The sequence below is a fragment of the Falco rusticolus genome, chromosome 5 (genome assembly GCF_015220075.1).
Source record: "Falco rusticolus isolate bFalRus1 chromosome 5, bFalRus1.pri, whole genome shotgun sequence".
In the NCBI taxonomy this organism is placed as follows: domain Eukaryota; kingdom Metazoa; phylum Chordata; class Aves; order Falconiformes; family Falconidae; genus Falco; species Falco rusticolus.
The window spans coordinates 45,389,495-45,416,889 of NC_051191.1; the positions used below are offsets into that span (position 1 = coordinate 45,389,495).

The window sequence follows — 27,395 nt, forward strand, 5'->3', positions numbered from 1 at the left end:
ATACTGCTAGACTCTCTTCCACGGATCTCCATTCTGAATGTAAAATCTGCCTACAGTAACTGCCAAGATTTCTGATGCTTTAATGGTTGCATTTCTGGCCATCATATAAATATGATACTAATGAACTTTCTTGCAAGAGCTGGAATAAAAGAATATGACATTTCATATATAGTTTTCTCTCAGAGTAGCCACAAGAATAGGAGTTATGTGACAAAGTATAACTTTTAGCTGGAGAGATCTCAATATGTTGTAGGTAAGTACTAGAAAGAAAACTGAAATGTGATCCTTAAAAAATATTTTTGAGCAATCCCTGCTAATTATAAAAAAAGCTGGAAGAATTGTAGTGTCATTGTTATTGACAATCTTAAATGAGGAAGCTTTAGTCAAGAGACTGATAATTCAAATAAATATCAAATAGGAAAGTTCAGAGGTAGAAATAGCATAATCAGCTTAATATGTACATGGTTGGCTTCTCCCCCTAATATTTTTTGGTAAAAGGAGTTTGAATTTTGGTCCCTGCTTAATGTTTGTGTGTGTTTATGATTTTGTGGAGTGCCATAAGCAGAAGACTACAGAGTTATGGTTATCTTTGGCTGCTGCTTTTTAATCTGGTCAAATTTCAACTTTTATCAAACTTTTTTCAGCGTAGTAAAAGGTTTAAAGATACCCCTCTATCAGAAAAGCCTATAATCTAGGAATAGATAGGGTCTGTGGGTGTGGATCTCTAAAACAGAAAAATGAAACTTGATCATATCTCCTGAGTACTCTAATTTCTGTATTATTTTGTGCAAGACAGGCACTTCTACCAGCCTGGATTAAAACCAAAAATAAATCTAAAACAACCCTTCAGAACATATCTAGCTGTTTCCACTATACTCTGGAAGAAGTCTCATCCAGTAGGGATGTGATCTGTTTTCTATGGACAGGAAGACCACCAATTCCCAGGGAAGGCAGCGTGCGTCTATCTAAATAGTGTATTTCTATCCAGACGGTTCACAAAGGTTCAAGGGCATGTTGGTCTACCTTGTTTTAGTGCAAACTGACACTGAGGCAAAGTCACTTAAGAGAACTTTGAGACATGCTGAGATAAAAAAGCTGGTCCCAGATTGCCCTAGTACAAGCAAAGACTGTGTTTTCTTTTATGTGTGTAGATGAGCTACACCAAGTTCTGCCCTTCAATAGAGGAGCATCCAGTGTGCACTGGTAAAAAGACAAGATGGAACAAAAACCACAGGGTGTGTTGGTTTCTGCTTTATTCAGAGGAAAAGGTTTTAGTATGTGGGTATCATCAGGGTGCACTGAGGACTGGTGACTCCATGGGGTGAGAGCATCAGGAGCCACAGGGGCTGCCTGTGGTGGTAGGGCAGGTCCTCACCAGCTGGAGCTTGTCCCACTGCCCCTGTGAGGGGGCCACCCTCAGCACAGCACATCAGGCAAGTTCATGGTGCTGAGGCAGGTCCAACGTCAAGCCAGAAAGTCAGTCCACACGTTGGAGTTGGGATCAGGCCTGGTGACATTAATCAGGCAGCAAGAGCAGATCACCAGCATGTCCATAGTGATAAGGCAGATCTGAAGTGAAGCTGGGAAGTCAGCCTGCGAGTCACGGCCTGCCAGACACGGGCACAGGTGTGGCACAGAGATGGTCATGCCTGCAGCTTTTCTCCAGTGGGAACTGAGGGCCCAGGGCTGAGCTGAAATGGGGCTGCTGGGCCTGTGGGCACAGGCATGGGTAGGGGCCCCCGGTGAGGCTCTGCAGGGACAGTAAGACCTGTTGCTGTACTCAGCACTGCCACAGATACTGGTAAAAGTGATAAAATATATAAAAAGGAAGCTGATTTGAAATGTGCTTGTTACTTGACCGGTTATTGCAGAAAAGAAGAGTAAGACCGAGAAGGAACACTTAACTGATATACTAGGTGGCTGTGCATGCACTTCATAGACAGGTTCTCCATGTATGTGTGTGAACATATTTCATCTGCATTTATATCTGCATGTCTTGGCTGGCATTTGTATAGACTGAGTATTCTACCACGGGATTTTTTCTTGAAGATTCCCAGTGCTGCACACTGCAAGAACAGATAGGGTTTGTAAAAACCTGTGTTTGTGTTCTTATAATGGTCTGTCTATGTGGTACCAAAGTCCAGGGACACAATACTGTTAGGAGTAGGGTCTGAACTATGAAGAGTGCTATGCATGTTTGTCTACTCCTGGCTCTCGCTTCTGCCTTACAGAGAAGACAGAACCTGAACTTCTGCAATCTCATTAGATTTAAATGTGAAATAGTCATTAAGAAACTTGGGTCTGGAGGTTAAGGTGCTGGAATACTTCAGCCATTTTTCCATAAAGCTTCTTTATGGCATAAGCTTAGAAGATTGAACAAGGGAGAGCTCTTCTCTCTCCCACTTTGCCTGAACATGATTTTTGGTAAAGTAGTAGGAAGCAATTTGAACAAAGACCAGTTTGGCGAGGGCATTTGTTTGCTTTATCAATTGGTTAAGGGGCACAAGGTAAGGAAGGGGTAAGGAATGTGATAAGGGTAGAACACTCTTGTGTACCAGTGATAGAATTGTTTCTTGGTCTTAATCTCCTATTTTGCAGTGTAGGTTAATTTACTAATCAGGTCCTAATAATATATTTATTTTACAAAGTTTATCAGTACCCACATACATACATACTCACATTTTCTTTGGAATGGAGCAGCTTAATCCAAATGTATGAAACTTTGTAGTTTTCATTTGATTTTCTTTTTCATGGATAATGTGCTTCGAGTATTTCTTTGCTAAGGGGCAAACGGGGCCTGATGTACAGCTATAAATAGAGTGCCATCTGCAATGTCAGAGAGATGTGTGGTGCAGTCCTGTGTGATCGTAGCAGTATTATCAGTTTAAAGCAAGCAGTCTGTACACCTTAATCTTGACAGCCCATGCCAGCATATTTTCCTAATTGTGTAAGTTTAGCTATGTCCCATTAAAAGATTCCGCTGGATCAGCTTGACTGCACTGTCTCTTGAATTAAGTGTTGTATGAATAAATTGAAAATCCTGACAGTTATTGCATATGTTTGTCATGACAGCTGACCAGGAACACTGTATTTGTCTAACTATTACAAAAGTAATATCTGTAGAGAGAACAGTGCAGTTGCTATGGAAAAACTGAACTTCGATTTAAAAGCCATAAGTATAAATCATGTTGCCAGTTGCCAGGAAGCACAGCAATTTGCAAAAATAAAACAGATATGGAAAGTTTACTTAAATATTTAAAGGAGCACTATGTTTCTGGCTTAATGTCAGATTTTCACCTTTTTAGAAGCAATGAACTTCTGAGATACCTTCACATTTACTTTTAAGACTGATCTATATTCTGCTTATACAACTCCAGGATTCCTAGAGGTAGGAACTCTAGCAACTTTGTCACAGGTTCTCCTATGGAAATGTCCCAATACAATGTCTTCTACTTAGAGGGAGGGAAATGAAAGTGAACTCCTGACTACAGTTTTGGGAGATAAACTGTATGTGATACTGTTTCTTTATCAGTTTAGGCTGTAATAGGCATATTTAGAGTTTGGACTTTGATGATGGACATCAGTTAATAGGGGTTTGAATTTCATGTCCAACTTCCAGAAGTCATCATGTCTGTCTGTACTTATTATATACTATTAAAAAGTAATTTTTAATGGGAAGGAATTTTGTATTGTGTTTGTATTGTAGAAGTGGGTTAAGGTTATTTTATAGAAAGCCTGACACTGAAAACTATTACGGTGCAATTATGTTCTGGATAATGAGAGATGAATGAGGAAATTAAGGAGCTAACTCAGTTCTCACATAGAGATCAAGTCTATTCTTGAAAAATCTCTGTAGTGATACTCTCTGGAGAGAGACAGCAAGACTCTATGTTGTCTCTTTCTGGAGAATTTTAATATTGGGAAATTTATTGGGCATTATTTTTCATTTTAACATATTCTTCCAGTTTGAACTCCTATTTTCAGTTGCCTCTAAATATGTTTTTAGATTTTAAGCTCAGTGTGAGTGTTACAGTAGTTTTTTTAACTCAGAGGAACGAGTATAAAAGAGGGAGTATTTCTTCTTTGCTCTTTAATAAAAACAGAGAAAAACAGAGAGTGTATTTTTAACTATACACTATTGGCTAAAATATTTTAACAACTTGGAGCCAAGAAATGGTGTCATCCTTCAATTCACTAAAAACTATACCTCTCAGTGCATTAAGTGGAAGTACATTTCAAATCAGCCTGCTAAAGAAACAGATTTGGCTAATATTGCTTGGTGTCGAAGTTCACCAAAATTAGAAATAGAAAGCCTTGTGGCATTATGTAATTTATGTGTTGCAGGGGAGGAAACCTGTTATCCTGTTTGGTGAGGTACTAAATTCATAGGTTATGATATGGACATGGTAGAGAGAGAATTATTTTCCAGGGCAGGCCAACATTAGCCAGGATAACTTTAGTATACGGTATACCTGGAACATGAATAGCCAGAGTAAGATAGTTAGATTATCGATAATATTTTCCTATTGTTTCTAACCTTCAGTGAAATATACGATTATTTTTTTTTTCCTCTTGATTTAGTGTATTAAATGATGAGTTTCCTTACATGGGGTTGACATGGAAAGCTATGTTACCCCTTAAAAGATGTTTCCGTTAAACTCTTGATTTGTGATGTTGTCTCTTCAGCAGTAAACTGTTTTATTGGTAATTTCAGGAATACACCACCCACCCACACTCTGAAACAGCTACTGAAAAGTGCAATATGTATTCTGTCTAGAAAGAATCAGCAGCTGATGATTATACCATGCTGAACAGTGATGGGAAATAACTGTACCGAAAAAAATTATGGCTAATTTTAGTGCTATGCTATATTTTCTGATTGTGTTTTAAGGAATGAAGCCGAGCATTTGGTTCTTGTATATAGGTATGTAGCTTCTTAATTTCCAATGTTAATTTACAGTTGCCCATGACTTCAGATGCCTTGTGGCAAACGCATTTTTACTGCAGTAGTTGTACAATGTGGACACCACTACACAGTATGCGATGTAACCAAAGATGTTGTAAACTGTTTATCCTTGGGTATTTTCAGAATTGACTGGACAAGGCCCAGAGTTACCTATTGGTTAAGATAGCTCGGCTTTGACTGAACATTTGGAAGAGATGACTTCTAGGGATCTCTTTCATATAACTATAAACATCTACATTCTATAATTCTCTAAAATTCTAGATATGTGACCTCAGATGAGCTGATTTCTTTAAAAATTGAGGACTGACTCCACGTTCCTCAGTTTGTAAATTACTGTTTGTGAAAGTATGGCTATCCCTGTCCAGCACTGTGTAAATCTGGGCATCACTGGTCTGTGTCATCTCTTGGTGTGATCGTGCAACAGCAAAATTAAATGGGATGAGAGAAAGAAGAGACATTTCAAACAATACTGAAATTGTTGATATACATCAGTAATCATCTGAAGTATTGATGACCATACTGGTTTTCAAGATGGACTTTACTATTAAAGATGTTCAAATTAACGTAGAAATTAATGTTGAATTGATCACTGTCACATTCCTAAATGAAATATGGTAGTGATCAACTGGGAGGATCTTAAATAGTATAAGTATGTTATATTTTGTTATTTTGTTGTTTGACATTTAGTGGTAACCATAACACACACTTTCAGGGACTGTTTTTGCTTTCAGTACTGCTTGACAAATTATGGGAAAATGGAAAAAAACCCCATCAGTTTGAATTGCGTAGCAAATGAATAGCAGTAATGCATAGCAAATAGTCTTGTATATGAAAGAAGTTCAACTTTGTATTAAAACCTTCATGTTTGAACTTCAGTTGCTTCAGAACAGAAATATTAAAGCAGTATGCTGAAACTTGAAAACCTATGTGGAAATTCCTGGTTAATCTGAGCAAGTTGGGTTTAGTGTTCAGTATTACATTTTGTGGAGGAAAAGCCATCATAGATACTTTATATTTGTTTTTTCTGTGATAGTGGCAGGAGGGAGAGTTTATGGACAAAAAGGCTGGTATTTGAGGTATGTGGAGTTAAGAGATCAGCTGGGTGGTGGTATCTGGGCGCTGTGATTACTACATGGATTTACTACATGGATTAGCTTTAAAGTCATGCTGTGGTAAGGTTGCAGTTCTGGGAAGGACTGTTTAAAGGTACTTGACATTTTGGGACTTTTTTGGGCCTAGCAACTTTTTTTTCTGGTTTGGGTTTGTTGGGTTTTTTTCTTATGATGGTGTATAAATATATTTGAGAGCCACTGACAAGCTAATGCTGGAAACTGTGAGGGATTTTTTGTTCTTTTTTTTCTTCATAGAGTAAGTCCTTGGAGAAGTCTGTAAAACTGATAAACCTGATTTCTTTCTGAAGCAAAGACCTGACTAACAATGGGGCATTTAAAAAGAACAACTTTGTAGTCTGTGACTGTGAATCCTCTTGCTGTACAAAATAAATAGCGTGTCTTGGCTTTAATGTCATGTTTGGCTGTTGTATTTCACTGAATACTTTTATTACCAGTACCTGTTATAAAGAGTCTGAAAATGAGATAAATCCTGATTCAACAAATTACTTAAGCCTACTTAAGCATAAGTATTAATGTGCTTAGTCCTGTTTGGGCTTCCATACATACAGATTTTTATCAGGAGACACTTAATGGGTTCACAAAAATCCAAACCCAGTCTAAGGCTAAGATTTTCTTGAAATCCAAAACTAATTGCTATGATTTTTTCACTATTAATAATTCATAATTAAGATGAACTCATGAATTGGAGGTCAAATAAAATGCAACTGAAGTTAAGGAGAGTCCATATTTGAGATACCAAAGCGAAATACGTAATTAATATGTAATACGTTGTCACATGTTTTCATGATAAGGTATTTTCCATTGATTTATTGATAGAAAATATGATCTGCCAATTCTAGTCAAATACATCTTTTCACTTGAAGGTCTCTCGAAGTCAATTCAGCTAGGAAATGAGAAACGTTGTTCTATGTTTTCCTACTTAGAATGATGTTAATAATTTGTATTGCTGTAGAATACAAATGCTCTATTCACTTAGCAGAAGCAATAAGAAGTCCTGATCCATAAAATGTCTCTATAATAAATAGAAATAACAGTAATACTACTAATAATATAGGGAATAATTGTGTTGCTTTAGAAAAAGGGGGAGAAAACTTGTAAAAACCCTTGTGTCTCTGTATAACCAGAACAGTCTACCAGGCATTTTGCAGAGTACTTCAACATAAAGGATCTAAGTGTGAAGACATTGAGGTAAATTAATAAATTGACAGTATGAAGTTGGCTATATTATTTTTGGAGGTGATATATATATATTTTTATATATATATATATCACCTGATATATATTTATATATATATATATACCTGATCTTTGATTCACAGCATTTTATACTGTGAAAAAGAGAGAAAATAAAATCTTTAGGCAATGTAAAGTCCAATTTAATTCTAACTAATTCTGAACTTAGCAAAATTGTGTCCATAATTCTCAGACAGTGTTTTAGCCTACCTAATTGTCTAAGTCCTTAGCTTTGTCTCTGATCAAGCCTTTATGTTTGGCAGATACTTAAGTTCCATATATACATAAAGCTTTTTGAGTAAACTGTTGTAATCTGTTTGTATGTGGCCAGGTGCCTAAATTCTGCCTTATTCAGATTGGTTTTATAGAGTTACTGGTTTTGCATTGTGATTAATAAATAACAATAGCAGAATGTTCATTCAGAAACCCATCTGGGTGCTGTGCTCCCTGTATCAATGAGAAAGTACGGATATCTCTGAAGATGTTCAATTGATTGCTCTTTTATGTTGAACTGGAAGCCAGCCAGTGTGAGACATGAAGTAGAGGGATGTGTCTTACTACATGCCTAGCTTTTGAGTTGAATTTGTGTGCAAACTAAACACCAGGGCACTTACAGAAGGTACACAGCTGACAAAGCAGAAAGCCTGCCTTCACTCCTTTCTGCCCACATCTGAAGTGGACAGATTTGAGTGTATCTTTCTTTTTCTTTTGAATGTGATAACATTATATTGTAAAGTAAGTGAAGAATTTTTGAGCTACTTCTTAAGAATAGCTTTATTAATATCTTTCTCCTAAGGACATCTATTTCTCATCAGGACTTTATGACCAAAGAAGAGCTGCAGACACTCTGCAGTTTGGATTGTAAGTGGCTAGAATCTCATTTTTGACCCAGAAAGACCCACTGCCAAGTGTTTCCTGTTGTCTGGCTTTAGGTGGTTCCACATGACATGCAGGCTTTCTGAGTAGCAGATTTGTTTCTGTGACCAGTTCTGTTTCCTCATCATGAAATTGTAAACAATCTTGAGTTTGCAAATTGCCTGAGTGTATGTTAACTTTAAGCATTTACATTGCTATTTTGATTTGTTGAAAAATAAGAAATTGAAGGAGAGCAATAGAATCAGTAGGCAAAGTTCTGTGTAATTTTTACCATCTTGTTTATGTGAAACACTGACAGTAGTTTGTTCACATATGAAGGAAGGTCACACAGCATTAGTAGAGAATATCTGTAGTAAAAGTATTACATACAGCTGGTATGACTGCAAATCTGGGGTGAGAGTCCTTAATGGTGGCCAAATAGACATATGATTCTGCGGTAGGTGTTCTGAAACTGGAATCTTGCAGTGAACCTATAGAAAGCTTTCTAAGTTCAAATTCCACTGCAAACGTGACATTGGTTCCCTTATAATCCTTATTCACTTCATTTTATTTAATCTCCACATTCTTGGTTTCCATTATGCAATAACTAAGGCTGAGTATTTGCAATAAGCAGATTATCATACCATAGAAATCATTACAGTAACAATTAAAGCAGTAGAGCTTTGACATAAAACAGTGGGATTCCTTATGTAAAGAGCCATAAGGAAGTAGCATGTTTATAAGCTGACTGTTTCTTTCCCCTTTGGTGATGAGTAGTGAGTTAAGTAACTGTGCTGATGTATTCTCCTTGTATTTCAGCCTTAGCTAACAGTTCAACATGGCCAAGTTGGTCCTCATAAGATTGCCGAGTATGTAGGCAGTATGATAAGATAGCACTGGGTGATGGAACTTCTTGTATCCATAAAGTTAAATATCTGTCTTACAAATGTTAGTGGATTTTGGTACATTTTTGACCAGGAAACAGCAGAGTTCATAGGGTCCAATTCAGAACTCTGGTTCTGAGCTGTGGTTTGAAATAGGAAATTACCAGGTTCTTTAAAAACATAGGAGATAAGGACAACATTTTATTAACATTTATTTACTACTATTGTGTGTATTTCTCCTGTTGTAATGGAATAATTTATTTTACAGGTTTAAAATACTGGTTCTAACTTACAGTATGAATTTACTTTCCCTCTGATTATGTCTTACTGTTAGGTTCAGTTTTCACACTGCTGAAATACCGTGCTTACGGTAGGCGAAAGTTATTTGGTCCTATTTGATTAGAAAGTACTAACTTTTACAAACTTCGCATGCATCCTGGGACCTGTAGAGAACGATTTCAAAATGTTCTCCTGTTGATTTTGTATCTCATTTTCTCTTCAGTTGTGTACCAGATAAAGGTGTGATTCACAACAAAGTTGATAATTTCTGATAATGTGACTCTCAATGGCTTTAATATTTGGAAGAACATTTTATTTTTTGTTCTGCTTTACTGTGGGAGCATGTGTTAGGAGGGATTTCTTTTAAGAGATTATTGGCTTACACTATTACAATAATAACTTTTATATCAAACATAATTAAATTTTTATTTCTTCAGTATCAAACCAGAAAACTTTTAAACATGGGAGATTCCCTTTCCTGCAATAGCAAATGTTTATTTGTAACTGGTTTTTATTGTGCAAATTTGTGAAAGTATTTACATGACTTCAGAACAAGATGCATAGGCATATAGAGAATATTTTCTAAAAATGCACAGATTATTCATGACAGATGATAGATTAACACACTTTAGTGGCAAAGATTTCTTTTCAATGAAAATGTCTCCCATAATGTCTCATTTTAGTGATGTTAGCTGCCCTCCAATCAAGTCAGTTTACAGTCCTAGGGTCCTTTTCTGCTATATGTTAATAGTGAAAATTACTATTCAAACAGATGACATCTTTTGCTTGCAGGTATTCAATTCCTTTCTTCTCTCCACAGCAACCCATGCATTTTTCATTTACTGGTACAGTAATTGGTAGAAATGAAGCTATAAAATGTGAGCAAATTTCAGGCTGTCTGCTTAACATAGTGTGTTAATTTTTTTCTGCAGTTGCTGTTTAGTAAATACTGGTACCACTTCAGGTTTTTTCAGTATCTAACATTTCCTATGGTTTTGGCCCTTATAATATGAGGGAATATTTTACTTCATGTTCACTGCTTCTATTGGAAACCCAAGACTGGTAGGTTTTTGTAGAGTAGGAGACAAAATTTGTTTCAGAGCTGGACCACACCTATAGGTGTCTCAGCTGGAGAGAAGCAGCATGAATGATTCACTGCCTTGTGGTCCAAAGGCAGAACTATAAATTCTCATTAAACTCTTCCTGTGCGTATTTCACACCTACTCTCAGGCACATTCAAAAATTTTAACACAAAGTGGAAAATTTCTTTTATTGGCTTAGGGGAAAATGATTTAATGGTGACTTTAAAAAAAATCTTGTGATGCTCAAAATGAATCTGTCAGTTGTTAGTCACATACTGTTGGGATCATTGGGATCCTTGTAAGTCAGGAGATCTGCCACTCTTTCTATAAAATTGTTGTGATCCTTTATTACAAATAAGAAAACCTTCTCTTTTTTTCTTTCTCCCCACCCTGCCCCGTGAAGAACTCTGATTAGTTAACAAACTGATATGCCTGTCAAAGCACACATGTATTTGCCAGTCTCTGGGAAAGTGGAAAGCAGTTTCTTTTCTCTGGCCACAGTCAATACCAGAACACCCTTCCTCCTGCTCTTCTGTGGTTTTTGAAGTTGACCCTTGAAACTGTGACACTCTCCTGAGCCTATTCATTCACTTTCTGAGACACCTTCTGGCCCAAACTTCTCACTTTCTAATGCATTATTTTCTCTCTTACTAGAGAAAGTGTTGTGTGAAAATAAATGTTTGTATGGACTCTCCTTCATATCTGAAGTTCTGGCTATGAAATAATACCAGAATATTTTGACAGAGATTAATTAGTGGTTTTATTATCATACTTAGTAATGCATAACATACTTTATTAAGTTTTTTTATCCTGATTTTTTTTATTTACCAAAATTTTCTGCATGTATTAAGCCAACTGCTGTGTGTGTGTTGTGTGCATGTCTGTTTAAAACCTAGGCGTTAGAGCATAAGCAACTGGCAATGAAGTATTGTTCCCATGGAGCTGAAGTTCCAGCTCATTTTATCTTTTTAATACAATAGCATTTATTTTAAATAGGCATTTTCCTATAGCTTGGTATTCAAACAAGGTGTTCTTTTGTTTAATCTTGTTCATGAAAACAGTGGGGAAAAATGGGAGGATATTTAACCTGGAAATTACTTTCTAGTTTATAATTGCGTTTTATTCAGCTAACCTAAGAATCGTTTGTTAAACCAGTTATTGTATTAGGCTGTATTGCTACACACAACCATTAACATTTGCATAAACCAGATTATGTAGACTTGTAGTATATTCTTTGTCACAGTGAGTTATTTATTAGAGGAAGCATCTGCTCTTTTTCATGGCCTGAATGTTGTATGCATGGGAAAGCATGTAACATGACTACAACAATCTAACTTCATTTGATATTCTGAGTATCTGCCAGATGGAATTATGAAAACGCCACATAAAATATAGTGATACGTTTCTGCTGCTGAGGTTAACGCTGCATTCGTTATTTACCCATGTTTTCGTACATTTATAGTTAAGGCTACATTAGTGAGTTTTGTATTGTAAAACTTTGTACGGACCTTTAGCTTTCAGGGGTTGACATCTCTAGAATTTTCATATGAAATTTTAGATTCTAAACAAGATATGTGAAAATATGCATTTGAAAAGGAGAAGATAAAACTACATTTGGGGTGCTATGTAAATAATGCTCATTTTTTCTCAAACACAAAGTTTGAAAAAGCAGATCTAACTTTTTTTAATGGTTTCTGAAGAATTATGCATCATCTTTATATTTCTAACAATATAAATATACAGAACAACAGATTTAGCATTTTTTTTCAAAATTAAACATTTTTTCTTAGCTCTGTGGAAGGCTTACTGAAAGGTTGTTTCAGGTGCTGGAGGAAAAAATTATTTCAGATAATTCTGTACATGTATTATTCCTACAACGGCAAGCCCACTATTTCTGATGCCTGGGGAGAGGGTAAAAGAGAATACCCTTTTAAAATCGATATTATAAATACTCTGTGCAGACCAGTGGAGATCCTCCAGTGTCATTACACTTAAATGAGATTATTGGGGATTTTCCAGATTCCGTAATGTATCATGAACCTTATTATCTGTTCTGTGACAAATTACATATTCAAGTGTTTCTAGCTGACATAACAATGAACATTTATCATAGCTTGACTCATGAAAAATTATTCTAATTACACAATACTATAAAAATTACTTTGGTTAAATTATTAGTAATAGATAAGTGGGTTTATTCGCCATAAAATTATAGTAATATTCCTAATTTCCTTCAGTGGAGAGGCAGTCAAAATAAATATTTCACCATCTAATTGTGTTTTTAGGTTATGACGACACAGGAAATACTTCTAATTGTTTTTGCCAAGTACATTATTGTGACAAACTCACACAATACCCTTCAGGTTCAGGCATTCTCCCCACCGCTTTGCTGCATGCCAAAAAACTATCCTAATTATCTTCAGTCGCCAGTTAGGACTTTTTTCTTGTTTGAGTTCTTGATTCCTCTCAGCAACTTCGGTTACTTATCATGAATATTTCAGTGTGAAGTGTCCCAATCCAACAATGTTATACATCAGTCTGCTTAAAAACATAGACAAGTATGTTTGATGCAAAGACACTCGGACTAGATATAAGGAAGAAATTTTTTATGATGAGGGCGGTGTAACACTGGCACAGGCTGCCCAGAGAGGTGGTAGATGCCTCATCCCTGGAAACATTCAAGGTCAGGCTGGATGGGGCTCTGAGCAACCTGATCTAGTTGAAGATGTCCGTGCTGGTTGCAAGGGGGGTTGGACTAGGTGGCCTTTAAAGGTGCCTTTCAACCCAGACTGTTCTATGATTTTATGACATAAATGGGATAAATGCAACAGTCATTGCTCACTCTCATGGTAATCATCAGCTTTGGGTGATGAAGCATTTAGGATCAATAATTCTCCTAAGTTTTATTAATAGAAGTATCAGAGCACTCTCCTGAAGAACAACTAGGCACACCTCCCACTGTGGTGGAGGAAGAGCCATAAAATCAATAATTATAGCCATAAAGTTTTCTTTAAAAGTTTATCTGAAAATGTAATTTAAGACCATTGAAACTGCCCCCTAATCATTCCATTTCTAAACCTGTGTCCTTAACTTATATTTTCAAGTATAAAAATGCCTAAGATCATTCTTGCTCCCCATACTTTCTAAAGAAGTGATTTAGGGCTAAAATAACTGTTTCTTTTATATGTTTATGATTCTTATTAGGTGTCTTACATAAATTGTGAGGACGGTTACTGTTTAATGACAAGGTAGTCATAGATCAAAAGAGAGACTTAAGCAAATCCAGACCTAGTAAGTTTTCAAATAACAGGATATGGTGTGGCCTTCAACTGTGAGTAGCCTAGGCTCCAAGAGATCAAAACAACTGTTAATAAATTTAAAATTTATAAATAAGTTAATCATTGTCTGGTGAGACACAACATACCTACATACTTTATCGCTGTGATGAATGAGTGTAACAGCACGTCTTTGAATAAGTTTTTCTTTGATTTGTTGGTCATCGGGCAGTCATGTCTGACTCTGATCTGTTGTCCCATGTTCCAAGAAAGTAATAAAACTTCAACTGACATGATTTCTACAGAAAGGAGATGGATAGTATGAAAAAAAAATCAGTTAAATACAAATTCTATCTTGTCAGAATGTCAGTTCAGATTAGATGCCTACTGAGCCTCTATCATTTTATTCTGAGGTCATATAAACATGAAGTCATATATACTGCTTATATCTCAGTCCTTGAGCATACAACATTCAGCTTGAGTCTTATAAGGAATGCAGGATTATCTAGAAAGCAGAAGCAAGAGTAGCTAGAAGCTTGGCAGAAACATGGAAAAAAGGTCTAACTTAACATCATGTAGTTTTTGAAGATATGTTATGGAATATTGTTTCACACTTGTATATAAGCATTTGCAATTCCCATATAGATATTTTAGAAGCAAATTCATTCCCACTGATCAACAATCACATCCTTCCCCTGCCCCTCCCCCCTCCACCCTGCCCCTTTCTATTTTCTAGTCCTGTTTAGGTTCGAGATTACACATGATAGTTATTTAAACATCAAGCAGATGCTCAGGAGAGACCCAGTTGGAGGTTTCTGAGTAAGGGCTATGTGTGTCCCTGGCATGTGCTCAGCAACTTTAATCTCACTTAGCTGTTTCTTTCTACAAGGCAAAAATCTAATTTATATTTTATTAGTATGGGCAACTGTTCTCTAATGCTTTCCCAGTGACTCACCCACACTCACTCCTCTTTTTCTGTCACTTCTATTGTGTATGTGCTTTTATCCTTTCCACAAAAATACTTGTTTTAATATACTGGCAGCCAGCACATTAATTTTATGAAGCTGTAATTTCAAATAAGAACTGATTCTGACTTGATAATTGTGGTCAGTTACATGTGTCATCTTCAGCTTTTTGGAATAGTTTACAGAAATTAAAGATTAATAATCTCAAATTTTAAAAAATAAACTCAGATTATTTTTTATTTTAGAACTAAATATTTTTCAACTATAGTTAAAAAGTGTTTCTTTAGACAGTTTTATTATGCAGATGAAAATATTGAGGACATGTAGGATTATTGTAGTTACTGCTCATGGCAGTGGGTGAGGTGAGACAACAGAACTGGTATTATTGAGAATGCTGAAGAGCTTTTAATCTTTGAAAAAAAACCAGAATCACATTGCTTGATGCCTGATACTTGAAGAAAATTTTATGTCATCTACTAACATATAACTTCCATTAGTTTAGAGTTTAAAAATTTGCTCGGCAACTGCAAAATGGAAAAACCAGAAGACTTTACATTGCTTTTTTCCATCAATGAGCAGTTTGGGTTTTTTTGCTACATATGCACTTTTTAATTGAGGCTTATCATCTTCATTTAATCAGTTGATAGAATTCCAGACTTTTAAAAGTTTTAACAATTATTTTTTTACTCCAGTTTATCTGTTTGGCAAACTATATGTTTGCTTTATTAGGGGGAGATTTAGGAAGAATTTACTTGTCAGTAATTTACATTCCAACCATTTTCTCAGTAACCCCATAATTTTATTTATTCTTCTCTGACATTTATATTCTTGCAGTGTTAATTGCACAATGTTGAATAACATTCAGAAAATCAGGTTGAATGTTAAGAGCAATTAGGAAAGGAGTAGAATACAAAAGAGGGAAAATCATTATGTCAGTATGAATACCTGGTAAGCCCTTATCTTGAATGCCATGTGAAAATCTGATCCCTGTAACATCACTGAAGACTGAGGGTGAGGGATGACAGGGATGGTCAAAATCCTGGAACAGCTGGGTGAGTAGATTAGAAGTTCTCATTCCATAAAGGAGCAGACAATGGAAGTATGAAAGTTCTGTGAAATCACAAGGAGAGGGTAAGTAAAGAACAAGAATTTGTCGCCTTCTGAAGTACAAGTATTAGGGATGCCAAACCTGGTGAGATAGTTTGCATGCATCCCATTTTGGTTTTAGCTGTAAAAAATGACACGCGCTCTCAAGGCAACCTAAGGAAGTAATTTTATTAAGTGTGGCTGGTGGACATGCAAAACAAAGTCAGCACCTTTTGATTATGAAGTGTGGAACCCACAAAGGGTTGTAGGAGTATAACTACATGGTCTTGTGCTGATCTCACTGTTCTCTGGGCCAGCACTGTTGGCTGTCTTTATAGACAGAAATTGGGTGGCATAGATACCAAGTATGATCCAATGTCTATTCTTACGTTTCATATATCAATTTTTTATGGTTTTTGAATGTAGCTGAATTTAGGAGCTGAGCAGTGTTTCACTTCAGTGTTTGGTGACAGTTTTAAAGCTGCAGTATTTGTCAGCTTCTCTAGCAGATTTACTAGGGTTTTGGCGTTCTGACTTACTTTTATAGAAACTTCCATGTACAAGGATTAAATTGAAGTCTGCTGTTTTAGTCATTGCTTTGGTAAATAAATTTTTGCCTCTGTCTTTTTACCGCAGGCTAAAATAGACAAGGTAGAAATTCCTCTTTTTTCAAGGCAGGAAGGAATCCTCCTCTTGTCTAGCAGTTGCACTTCTGCAGCTTCAATGACTCCACATTACATAGTGGTCTAGAGAGAAATATTTGCTATGTTTATTGTGATAAAAAGACAGGAATATAATACAGAGTTAATAGAACTGTTATTTTTAAGTTACAAAGTTTTTAAAGTCATCTTTAATTTAAACCTAAGTTTTCACCTTATGCACATTTATTCTAGTAATAAAACCATGTATTTGTATATTTCTTGATTTCAGTTGTACTGTTCCTAAGATCCATGTTTCATTTTATGCAAGTGTTATTTGCAGGATTTAAAAGAAATAACTTTTTTTTTTTAATATAGGATAATTTTCTGTTAACTTCATTTAAGGAATGAGATGGCTAATGTTAAAAAAAACTATTGGAAGCTGCATTAAGCCCACTTAACAAACTTTTCCAATTGCTTGTTACGTCTTTAGAGTCCACCAGCTGTAACTAGTTACTATTAGTATGTATCAGTAAGATTGCTAATGCAGAGACCTCATACTTGGACTAGACATAAACAGGAAAGGGCTGAAGAGGTAGAAACATAATCACATTCCTCTTTTAGGCATATTCTTTGAACACTGACAGGAATACAACTGATCTTGTATTGTTTGCTAGTACATACTCATTTTTTATTATAACTGCTTGTTAGTATTCTGTTTATTTTTTCTTTTTTGTATGATTTCTTTTCCCTATTCACTGTTTCCAGTATTCATTTGCAAGTTCTGTGTTCAGCGGTGGTTTAACCTAGGATTTAAAATTTGATTCTACTGAAGTAATCAAATAGAATTTTGAAGTGGAGCTCCTGTTGTTGCTATCTCAACCCTGTCCTTCGAGAGGCCTTGAATTATTACCAGTTTATGAACTCTCATAAAAAACAGGTCACAACACAATGAGCAGAAAAAACGGCAAGGATTTCAGTAGTGTAATGATCCGCTAACAGTATAATTTACCTAAAAAAGGGACAGTTATCTACAGCCATAGTTTACCTTAGATAATGTGAGCTGTTCTTTTTCAAGAAATTGTTATTCCACATCCTGTTTTAGTCGTCATAATTTTCAGTGATCTTCTGAGTAGCGCTATGATAATATCTGTCAGGGTTCTTTCTGGCCCTTTGCATTTTTTATATTTTATTTACTTGCAGTGCTTGACTTTCCCAGGCATCCATATGTCCATTGTAAGAAAGATGCGAGAATAATGTCTTTGCCTATGCAATTGGTTTCTTCTGGGATTAAAAAAAAAAAATCACAAATCAAGAAACTCTGGTGAAACTGTATGTTATCTTCTCGTTCATGTTCTAAATCAGAGACAATCTGCTTGATTAGACAGTTTAATGTCCTTTTTTCCCCTCCCTTCCTCCCTCAACATTCACTAATGATGGGAATTCTCTACATGTGTCACTGTTAAGAGACCTTGCACCATTATTGCTCTTCTGTCAAATACAGAGCAGTAATTCATCTTCATTCACAACCTGGGATTCTATCATCAAAACTGAGATCACATATCTTTAGCTTTCTTATATATAATATAAACAGTTTCATATATATATATATATGAAGTTAACGTAATTGTCATTTTCATGAGGTATAATTAAAAAATTTGAAGAGACATCCCCTGAATTAGAACCTAGCAAAGCAGATATGGCAAGAGCGGTTATGTTGGAGCTTTTGCTAAATACCAAGTTTGATGGATAAAGACATTTCTGTAACTAAACAAGAACTATATTACACAAAAATTTAAAGAAACAAGAAATGTAATCTTCTAGCATGCAAGTAATTCTTCCAGTCTGTTACAATTTGGTTTCAGTGGAATGTGGGTTTTAATTTGCTGAATTTTAAACCTTGCTAGCCAGAGTTGTTGAACTTAGTTCTTTTCCTGTGTCATCTGAGAAATATCTCTCTTACCAATTTAAACGTTTGCATTTCAGGAATCTTATACAAAGAAGAGAGGTCATGCATTGGAAGCAATACCTTCTGTACCTCTGGATGCAGTTCCTTCAGAAAATGACAGCAGTCTTTGTGATTCGATAGACATAGCAGTGACCAAAAAACCTTGTTCCCTAGAGATAGCAAGAGTTCCTTCCTCCAGACCAGGTAAATGACTAAATAATCCTTTACACAGTCTTTGGTGTAAGTGTAGTGTCATAGAAGATACAGAATTATATATAGAAGGTATAGGTTTATATTTTTTAAGAATACAGTACTCTGTTTAGTTATCACAGCATGATTGTAGTCTTCTGTTAGCTACCCTAAGAGCTTAATATCAGATTAAAGATTAATAGCAAAATGATGTAAAAGGGAAAACAAAGCAGAGGTTTAAATATTTTTCCAGATAAATGTAAGATTGCAAAAAGCTAAACTAGAAATAGAACGTCTTTAAGCCCAGCCTTTCACAGTAATCTATTTATCAACCTGTTTCTGTTCCTTAATGAAGTGCTTAGCAACATTATGCAACTAATTCAAAATTTAAATTACTCTGTATTTTATTTCTGTGTAAAGGAAGATCTGCTCTGTTTTTGACAATGAAACAGTAAATGAGAACTGATAGAAATATTAAATGACAGTTTGGTAGACAGCTTTTTGTATTGTACAGGTTTGAAGAGCAATGAGTTACAATAGTTAAAAAAACAAAAGAATTATGCTGAGTTAGATGAATGATATTTGTAAGCATTCTGTTTATATCCTCCAAAACTATATGTTCTCATCCATTATCTTTGTTTGAATTCTTCATTAGTTACCACCTGGTACAGGAATTTCAGAATATAATCATTCCGCTATAAGTAATTGGACTGGGAGTCTGCTTTGACAAATGACAATCGCAGCAGCAAGACCTATCTGAAACGGGCAATTGACTTTTTGACCTGTGCTATCTTGGTTATGAATCATGATTTAGGAAATATACAAGAATGATAGATGATTGTTGACTAACATCATGTTACCTATCTAGTCTGTGTAAGGGTAAGCACCTTCTTGATTACACAGCTGAGCTAGTATTGGAAGAGTGCCAGAACTATATCAAGCATTGTATGTAAGGGCCAGATGTTATGATACAGATTTGGAGTCTGCAAGGTGAGGTAGAGTGGGTCATAATTCCTACCTCCCCGTGAAATTTGGGCTGAAGAGGGAACCTGCATTATGAACAGTGATCTAAGAGGTGGAACAAAATACAATAGCATCTTTATAGCATAGTTGCACAGAGTTAACCAGACTCTGACTCAAACTTTAATGCTTCTACTCTTGTAACTGAAAATTTACTTTGTTGATTTTTTTTGGTTCTGGTAATCTAAAAAAATTAGCAGACTGTGCAGGACAATATTACAGGTTGTTCAGTAAAGGAAGAAAATGCAAAATTATCCTTGTTTTTCAGACTTCTACTTGATTAATCACCATAAACTTACTTAGTGCGATGGGAAGGCTGCCATACCCCTACCCCATAAATTGGCCAAGGGAGTTCATTATCTGCCTCAATGGTAATGTGGCTCAACTACAAAACTTTCCATTGTAATTACTATTAAAAAAAAAAAAAAAAAAAAAAAAGAGATAGACTTTTCACTAGTTCAAATACCAGGCTTTGGAAGCGTGCTGCCTGCTGAACATAGGCTTTTTTCTTAGATGTAGTAAGACCAGTATGAAAAACAGATCCTAGAGGATATTTTTAGGTCTTAATTTAAAAAGATGTTTTGTGTATTGTTAAATATGGTGTGTATCAGAGGCACAGAGAATAACCAAGGAAGCTGTAGAACATTCATGGGGGCACCCATAATCTTTGTAATATCTAACAAGGTCAATGAGTTGACAGTACAAATGTACTGTAATTCCTTCTGTCTTGGTTTTCCATATACCACTACGATCTTTTCCTTGGTATTTTATTGGGAAGAACATTTGGCTGTATAGATAAGCAGATTCCAAAATGTGATTTTATTTTAAGCTATAAATGTAGTAATTACCTAACTGGCCTGGTTTGTAAGCCATATTTGTAACCATGTTGGCTGTTATTTTATACTACAGAGGCCCCAAATGAAACAGCAATGTCACTCACAGTTATAAGGTACATAACACTATGCATAATTGTATGTGAATGTCAGCCTGCCACTTCACTTCATACAGATTTATTGCCTGAATAAGTTATGTATGATTACAGAGATCATTCGTTTAAACAAATATCTAATTTGCATACCTTTTTTTCCTGAATTTCCCTGTTTTTGTATCACTAAGACATGCTGACTTTGGGAATACTTTTCCGAATTGCTATACTATGTCATGTGTAGAGTTCATTTCAGAGCATGAGGCAGCACTCTGAACATAAAATTGCATCTGTCGCTCTCCTTTCCCTAGGTGGTAGGATATTCTGATCAACTCTCCCCACTGTCTGGGGCATTACTACCTCTTGGCAGTAGAAGTGTGACTGACTGCACTCAGTGATTGAAAATTCTCCTTTCCTGTATTGAGAGGAAAGGTCATTCTGGCTAGCCTTTCAAGCTGTAGGACTGCATGTTGTAACTATTATCTGCTCTGCCAGTAAACTCCTAACAGGTTGGGAATAGTCACCTTGCCAGTCATTGTTCTCTGATCTACTGGGAAAAAAACCAGACTGCTCTCTACTTCTCCATACTATTTTTAATTTCCTGAATCTTATCCTTAACTAGTAAGGAATAGCAGAGCGTGAGAACTCCATGCACCAAATGGTAAAAGATTGTTACATGTAAGGGAGAAAAAATGAACAGAAGGGGGGAAAAAAAGTCATTAAGTTTGTTACTTCCACTTCTGAAATCCTCTCTTGTGTAAGTTTTTATGTGTGCTTGCAAAAAATTAGGTTGATATAGGAAAAAATGTTACATTATAGGTTTATGCTGGTAGTTGAAACAATTGCTTCTAATTAGTACTGATCTAAGAGTAAAGAAGACTGCATGTATGTCTGAGTTCAAGTTAAGCTGCTCTTCGTTTCTGTGATAGATTAGTAGGACAGTTTGGCAGACTATCTTAACATCTCTGTCTCAGTATCTCTGCTTTTAAACTAACAGTTAAGACATAGTAAGAATATTCTGAAGTACTGCACTCTGAGACATAATTTTCTGTTAAGTAAAATACAAATTTGGATTTAAAATTTCATAAATCAATCCCATAAAATTAATTTCATAAATTAACTGATTCATGAATCAATCTTACTGTCCTTTCTGTTGGGCTATTCCAGAACAGTATCCTCCTTCCTGAAACTAGATGTTTTTCCTAGTTATGTTAACATTTAGACTACCCTTCAATTAAAAAAAGAAATCGCATGACATATTTAACCTTGGAAAATAACCATAAAATGTTACTAGTTCATAAAGCATACATTAGTATTGTCCTTTTGATCTTAAGGTTGTAATATTTTGTGAACTATAGCAACAAATCATGTCAAAAAAGGTGTAAATTTCTAATAAAAAGCTAAAGCTCAAGGCACTGGATAATTCTAATGGTAAAGTCGGTGTTGTCAAGTATCTCCATTAAATTAGTGTGGTTTTGATCAACTATCTGGTGTCTGCAATACTAGTAGCAGAAGTTTAGGTGCAGCACCATGCTGTATTTGGGCCTGTGCTGTTGAAGACCCTTAGAGACTTAATTTGCATCTTTGGTAGCTTGGACATTTTGTACCATACTCCATGGTACAAACCCTTGTCCTGGTTTCAGCTGGGATAGAGTTAACTTTCTTCCTAGTAGTTGGCATAATACTGTATTTTGGACTTAGGATGAGAATAATGTTGATAATGCACCGATGTTTTAGTTGTTGCTAAGCAGTGTTTACACTAAGCCAAGGACTTTTCAGCTCCTCATACAACACCACCATGGAGTAGTCTGGGGGCACAAGAAGCTAGGAGGAGACACAGCCAGGACAGCTGACCTAAACTGGCCAAAAGGATATTCCATACCATAGAATGTCATACTCAGTACGTAAACTGGGGGTAGTTGACTGGGAGGGGCCAATGGCAACTCAGGGACTGGCTGGGCATCGGTCGGTCGGTGGTGAGCAATTGCATTGTCTATCAGTTGTTTTATATATATTCTAATTCTTTTGTCGTCATTATTAATACTAGTATAATTATTTTCCTTTTATTTTCTGTCATATTAAAATGTGTTTATCTCAACCCATGAATTTTACTTTTTTTTCTTTTTTCCTAATTCTCTCCCCTGTCCTGCTGGGGTGAGACACGGGTGTGAGGGAGTGGCTACCTGCCACATGGTGTTTAGCTACCTGCCAGGTTAAACCATGACAATGTCATACACTTTATTTAGTAGAAATATTGAATGAAATCTGAGCTAAATTACAGAAGGCATTTTCTTCACTGGAGTTACGTGTGTGTCCATACCCAACAGAGAGATCAAATCTCTTTTGGTCTGCCTCTATAGTTTCTACTACAGAAACTCCCTAGGAGTGAGACCAGGTGGCAGTCTACATGGTAAATCTTTAATAATAATGAATGATGGCCAGTACTACTTAAAGTAACTTTAGGTCTTATTGAGTATCATTATGAATTAGAGAGGACTTTTCAAACTTTTTTTTCTTTGTGAATAACTTGGTGGGAAAAAAAATCCTCATTTGGGAAAGTTGATCTGTCCATGCTGATGAATGAAGGTTTTAACACAGTATCTCAATAACAGGAAGGGACATTGCTGTCTGTAAACTGTACAAAAATCATCCTTGATTAAGGGAGTGCTAGTTCAAGGACCTATTTTTTTTTCCAGTTATGTGCAGTGTGGGCTGTAAAATCCAGCTGAGAAATGAGGTAGATACTTAGTGACCTCACTTATGGTGAGCTCTCAGCCACCGCAGTCAGCAATTCCCAAGTCAGCAGTTTTAAAGATAGCTTTGGTACAACTACTCTACCCAGTTACATCTAAGATATGGCTTATGTCAAGGGGATAAAGATGGCCTTAGATATGTAATGTGTTGCCACTGGCCTGTAGCAGGCAAGCGCAAGGCGAGGAGTTGAAACATAAAGGAAGAGATACCTCAGCAGCTATACTGGTCATCTACCCAGCTAAATGTACACTGGAGAAAACTTGCTGTTGTCAGTCATGATGTTTTTTTATTTAGAAACATTACTTAATTTGCACTTAAATGCCAGTAACTTGTAAGGAGGATCATGCAAGATAATAAATCTGTAATTAATTATACCTTTTTTTTTTTACAGCCTCATAATCACAGCAGGGAAAGTAACAAAAAATGTTGGTCACTGAATTATTACAACATATAAAACTGTCCCCAAGCTGGCCTATCTACTGTAGCATTAGGGATTTTTTGCTTTCTCAGCCTGGCATTACAGTGAAAATGAGCCTGAAAATTTGCAGCCAGTGTGTCAGCTCACCTCTTGCATTCTTGTGTCTACTGTATAACACTGTGTTAGCAGTCTCATACAGATATCTAGGAGAGAGTCCTTTGGAAACCTGAATTGAAAAATAGCCTAGCTATGGTAACATTTTAATCAAAATTAAAATATGACTCTTTACATAGTTTCCAAAATCATTAAATACTTGGGTTGGTAAAATGCTATTTATCAGGTCATCAGTTTCTGATCAGCTTCAGTAATAAATCTTCACAGTACCTATTCTGAATATTTCGACATTTCGGTTATCCCGATTGAAACAAAGATAGCAAATGCATCTTTTCTTTAATGAATTTCTGCCTTTGCTTTTGTGCAGTTATTTTCTAGCTATAGGCAAACCATTGCAAAGTGACCACAAGAAGGAACCATCACACTGCCAGATAAACAAAATTGTCTGGATGAATGGAAATTCAAGAGGCTAGTCTTAGTCACCCATACTTCATCATTTTGAAACTATAATTGATCTGAAGGATCATGCACTAACCTTTCTGAAGTCCACTCACCCAAATTGCTTCAAGCAGAAGGACTGCTATTCATTTAAGCGCACTTTTTAAGCTGGAGATAGCAGGATACAGTGCACTTAAACACATGACCTACAGTCTAACTCCTCAGGTTTAAATACTTTCAGTGATCAAGAAAGGTTATCTTAGCTGTGCAGAGAGAAAAACATTATCAAGTAGGGAGTCTCTTATCAGAGTAACTGCAATATGTAACAGCTGGTCTAGAACTGTCCGAAAATAGCTAGAGTCTATGAAGTTTAGCCTAATTTGACACCAGTGTTTCTGAAGTAGTTGATTGTCCATGAAAGCTTTTGGTATTGTGGTTCATATTTAAAATCTTTACTACCTACCTGCCATGAGTGCTGAATTTCCTAAGTACTGAGTCTCAGGCCTGATGTATCAGGGATTGGGAGGCAGGAGCAAAGGGAGCTACCATGGCTGACAGGGCAGGGGCCTCACTAGTCAGGGCCCTATCTCACCACCCAATGAGCAGGGCAGAGCTAGAGATCGTGGCAAGGTTCAGCTAGGAGCCTTGATGTTCAAGCAATTTTGCACTCATGAGACAGATCTAAAGTCAAGCTAGAAAGTCAGTATGCAGGTCAGGATCAGGTCTGGTGATGGCCAGGAAGTCTCATGATGGCAAGACCAGGTCCAGGGTCAAGCTGAGAAGTCAGCCCATGAGTTGGGGTCTGGATGCACAGGCATAAGCCCAGGACAGGCACTCCGTCAGTATGTCTCAGGCAGGAGCCACAGGCCCTAGGCTGAGCTGAAATGGTGTCTTCAGGAAGAGGGATGTGATTGGAAACCTCAGAAGGCTGGTCAGGGTCATTATAAGCTTGTTAGTGCCTCAGGTCAAGGCATGATGTATGAATGACAATCTGTGTCTCTTATTCTTCTCTCTGTTACTCAAGGAGACAGTACCTCCAAAGAGTATAATTAATCTATACGTTGAGTGACAAATGAAGAGCCACTCGGAGCTTGTCAGTAAGGAACACAAAGCAAAGGTGTGTATTGTAATGTGAGCTACGCATCACTTTGGTGAAGTAGGTAACTAACAAAAGTGGCTTGTGTTTCCATAACAACCTAATAGCTGAAGTCTTTCTTAGGCAACAAGTGGTTTCTCTTCTAAGTGGTTTTTGGCCTTGGAGAAGTGCTCTCTATTAAGTAAAGTTTCCCAGTTGTCAGGGTGTTTTGTACAGTCTAATACCCCTTTAGCACAGGAAAAGATTCATAGGCCATGAGAATGAGTAAGAGTCTCACAGTGCCCTGACATGATGAGGGTACTCTCGTTAAAGGTAGAAAAGTTAGGTTCTAGCCTTTCTAGTTCCTTTAATAAACTTCTCAAGATACATCTTAAAAATGGCTGAGGTTTTGTGCCTGTTACTCAGAAGTCCATTTCTCCACTGATTTCTGTGCTGGTGATTAACAAGCCTCTTAATTTCCAACCTCATTGTATCCATGGCCAACTGAAGTCAAGACAGAGAAACTCTAACGTACTGCCTTTGGCTAAGTCAGGGCTCTCCAGCAACTCTTCAAGAAGCAATTCTGGGCAGCCTTGGAATGATTCTGAAAATCTCTTAGTGCCCTTATGCATATCTACATAGTACATAGTACTGCCTTGTCGTGGTGGCTAGAGGACTTCAAAGGGTGGTAAAGTGTTGCATAGAGGTCTTCCAAGGGTGTGTGGTCTTTATCACAGTATGTTCAAGTTATTTTGTCTTATTTGGATAGGTATGCATCCGTTTAGGTGTTGGACTTTATAGAAGTCTGGATGATATTATCTACATACTGTGCCCTAATATACTTAGCTTTTTCTGTGTAAGAAGAGGAGAGTGAAGTTACAAGGATTGTAAGATGACCTGAAGTGGTTGAACTGAAAAACAGATATATTTTTTCAATTAAATGTTATGTTTAGTCTATCTGGAAATATTTTTTTGGTTTGTTTTCCTGTTTATTTACCTGGGTTTTAGTAAAATGAACTTTAAAGTGAAAATTGAAAAATATCAAACAATTTTAGCTGTATTTTTCAGTCAGTACCTTACAGTGAAATAAGACGTCCAGCCTTAGTTATAAGACCTATACATACTTTTTCTCTGCTCTTCTTGTCTTCCTTTAACCTGTGTTGGGGCTATATGGAGAAAAATTGGCTATGGTACAAAATTTCTCAATTTACTTCTTTTAACAGGTTAATTTATAAAGATGTAAGGATGACATTCAGAGCTTCAAGACACAAATCTTTGCCAGAATACAGTGTATTGGAAACCAACCTAACCTTCTCCTGTTTCACTGATGACACATTTCTTATTTGTCATTCCTACTGCCACAGTATAGAGTTCACATGGCTTATCAGGAGCAATTTTGTCTAATGCACTAGCATATGTTTGCAGTTCGGATTTTTTAATTTCACGTGGCATTTTAATAAAGATTAAGGGAGTGCTAGTTGGAAAAAAATGTATAATAGCTCTTCATGCATTTTATTGGTTTTTCTTCTAGTACAACTAGTAATAGTTTTAAGCACCCTTCAAAAATATAAAAGAAAAAACTCTGAAAATTATGCCTGGAGATTTTTTGCTGATATAGTTGTTCCTATAATAGAAATTTTAAATTTATAGTTTATTTTCTATTTTTAAGTATTTTCTGGCTTTTTACAGTACATTTTATTTTCTCTATGTACAAATCCCCAAAATATGGGCAGCTTGGGAGTTCTGTTTCATCATAATAATGCTTTCACACTCATGTTCTGTATTTCTGTAGTTCTTGGAGTACAATTAGGATGCTTTATATTAGCTTTTTTAGTACTATATCTCTTAGAGGAGTACAGTTTACCTGTGCTTCTGGTCCTTGTTGATTAATGTTTTGTTGGCAGGTGTTATCAACCTGCTGATTTTATCAGCAGGCCTTCAAGTGATCTGAGTCTCGGGCTGGCATGTATTCCTAACCTCACTGATGTTAGGGCATGTTTTGTCATTGACTTCAGTTGTATTAGTTTTTACCGTGCATATCTTCTCCCAAAAGAAGGGTCATTGTTAAAATTAGGAATTAGTCAATTAATTATTGATATGACATCAGGAAAATTGTAT

General features: G+C 36.2%; 1 protein-coding gene across 7 annotated transcripts in view; it reads left to right on the top strand.

Moving 5' to 3' along the window:
- The window catches only part of ANKS1B (ankyrin repeat and sterile alpha motif domain containing 1B), a 441,694-nt gene that overhangs the window by 111,846 nt on the left and 302,453 nt on the right, over positions 1 to 27,395 (top strand). For all 7 annotated transcript variants that reach the window (XM_037390597.1, XM_037390600.1, XM_037390599.1 and 4 more), the window contains exon 10: positions 18,383 to 18,548. In XM_037390597.1, coding sequence (XP_037246494.1) covers positions 18,383 to 18,548 — 166 coding nt within the window. The remainder of the gene's footprint in view (positions 1 to 18,382; positions 18,549 to 27,395) is intronic.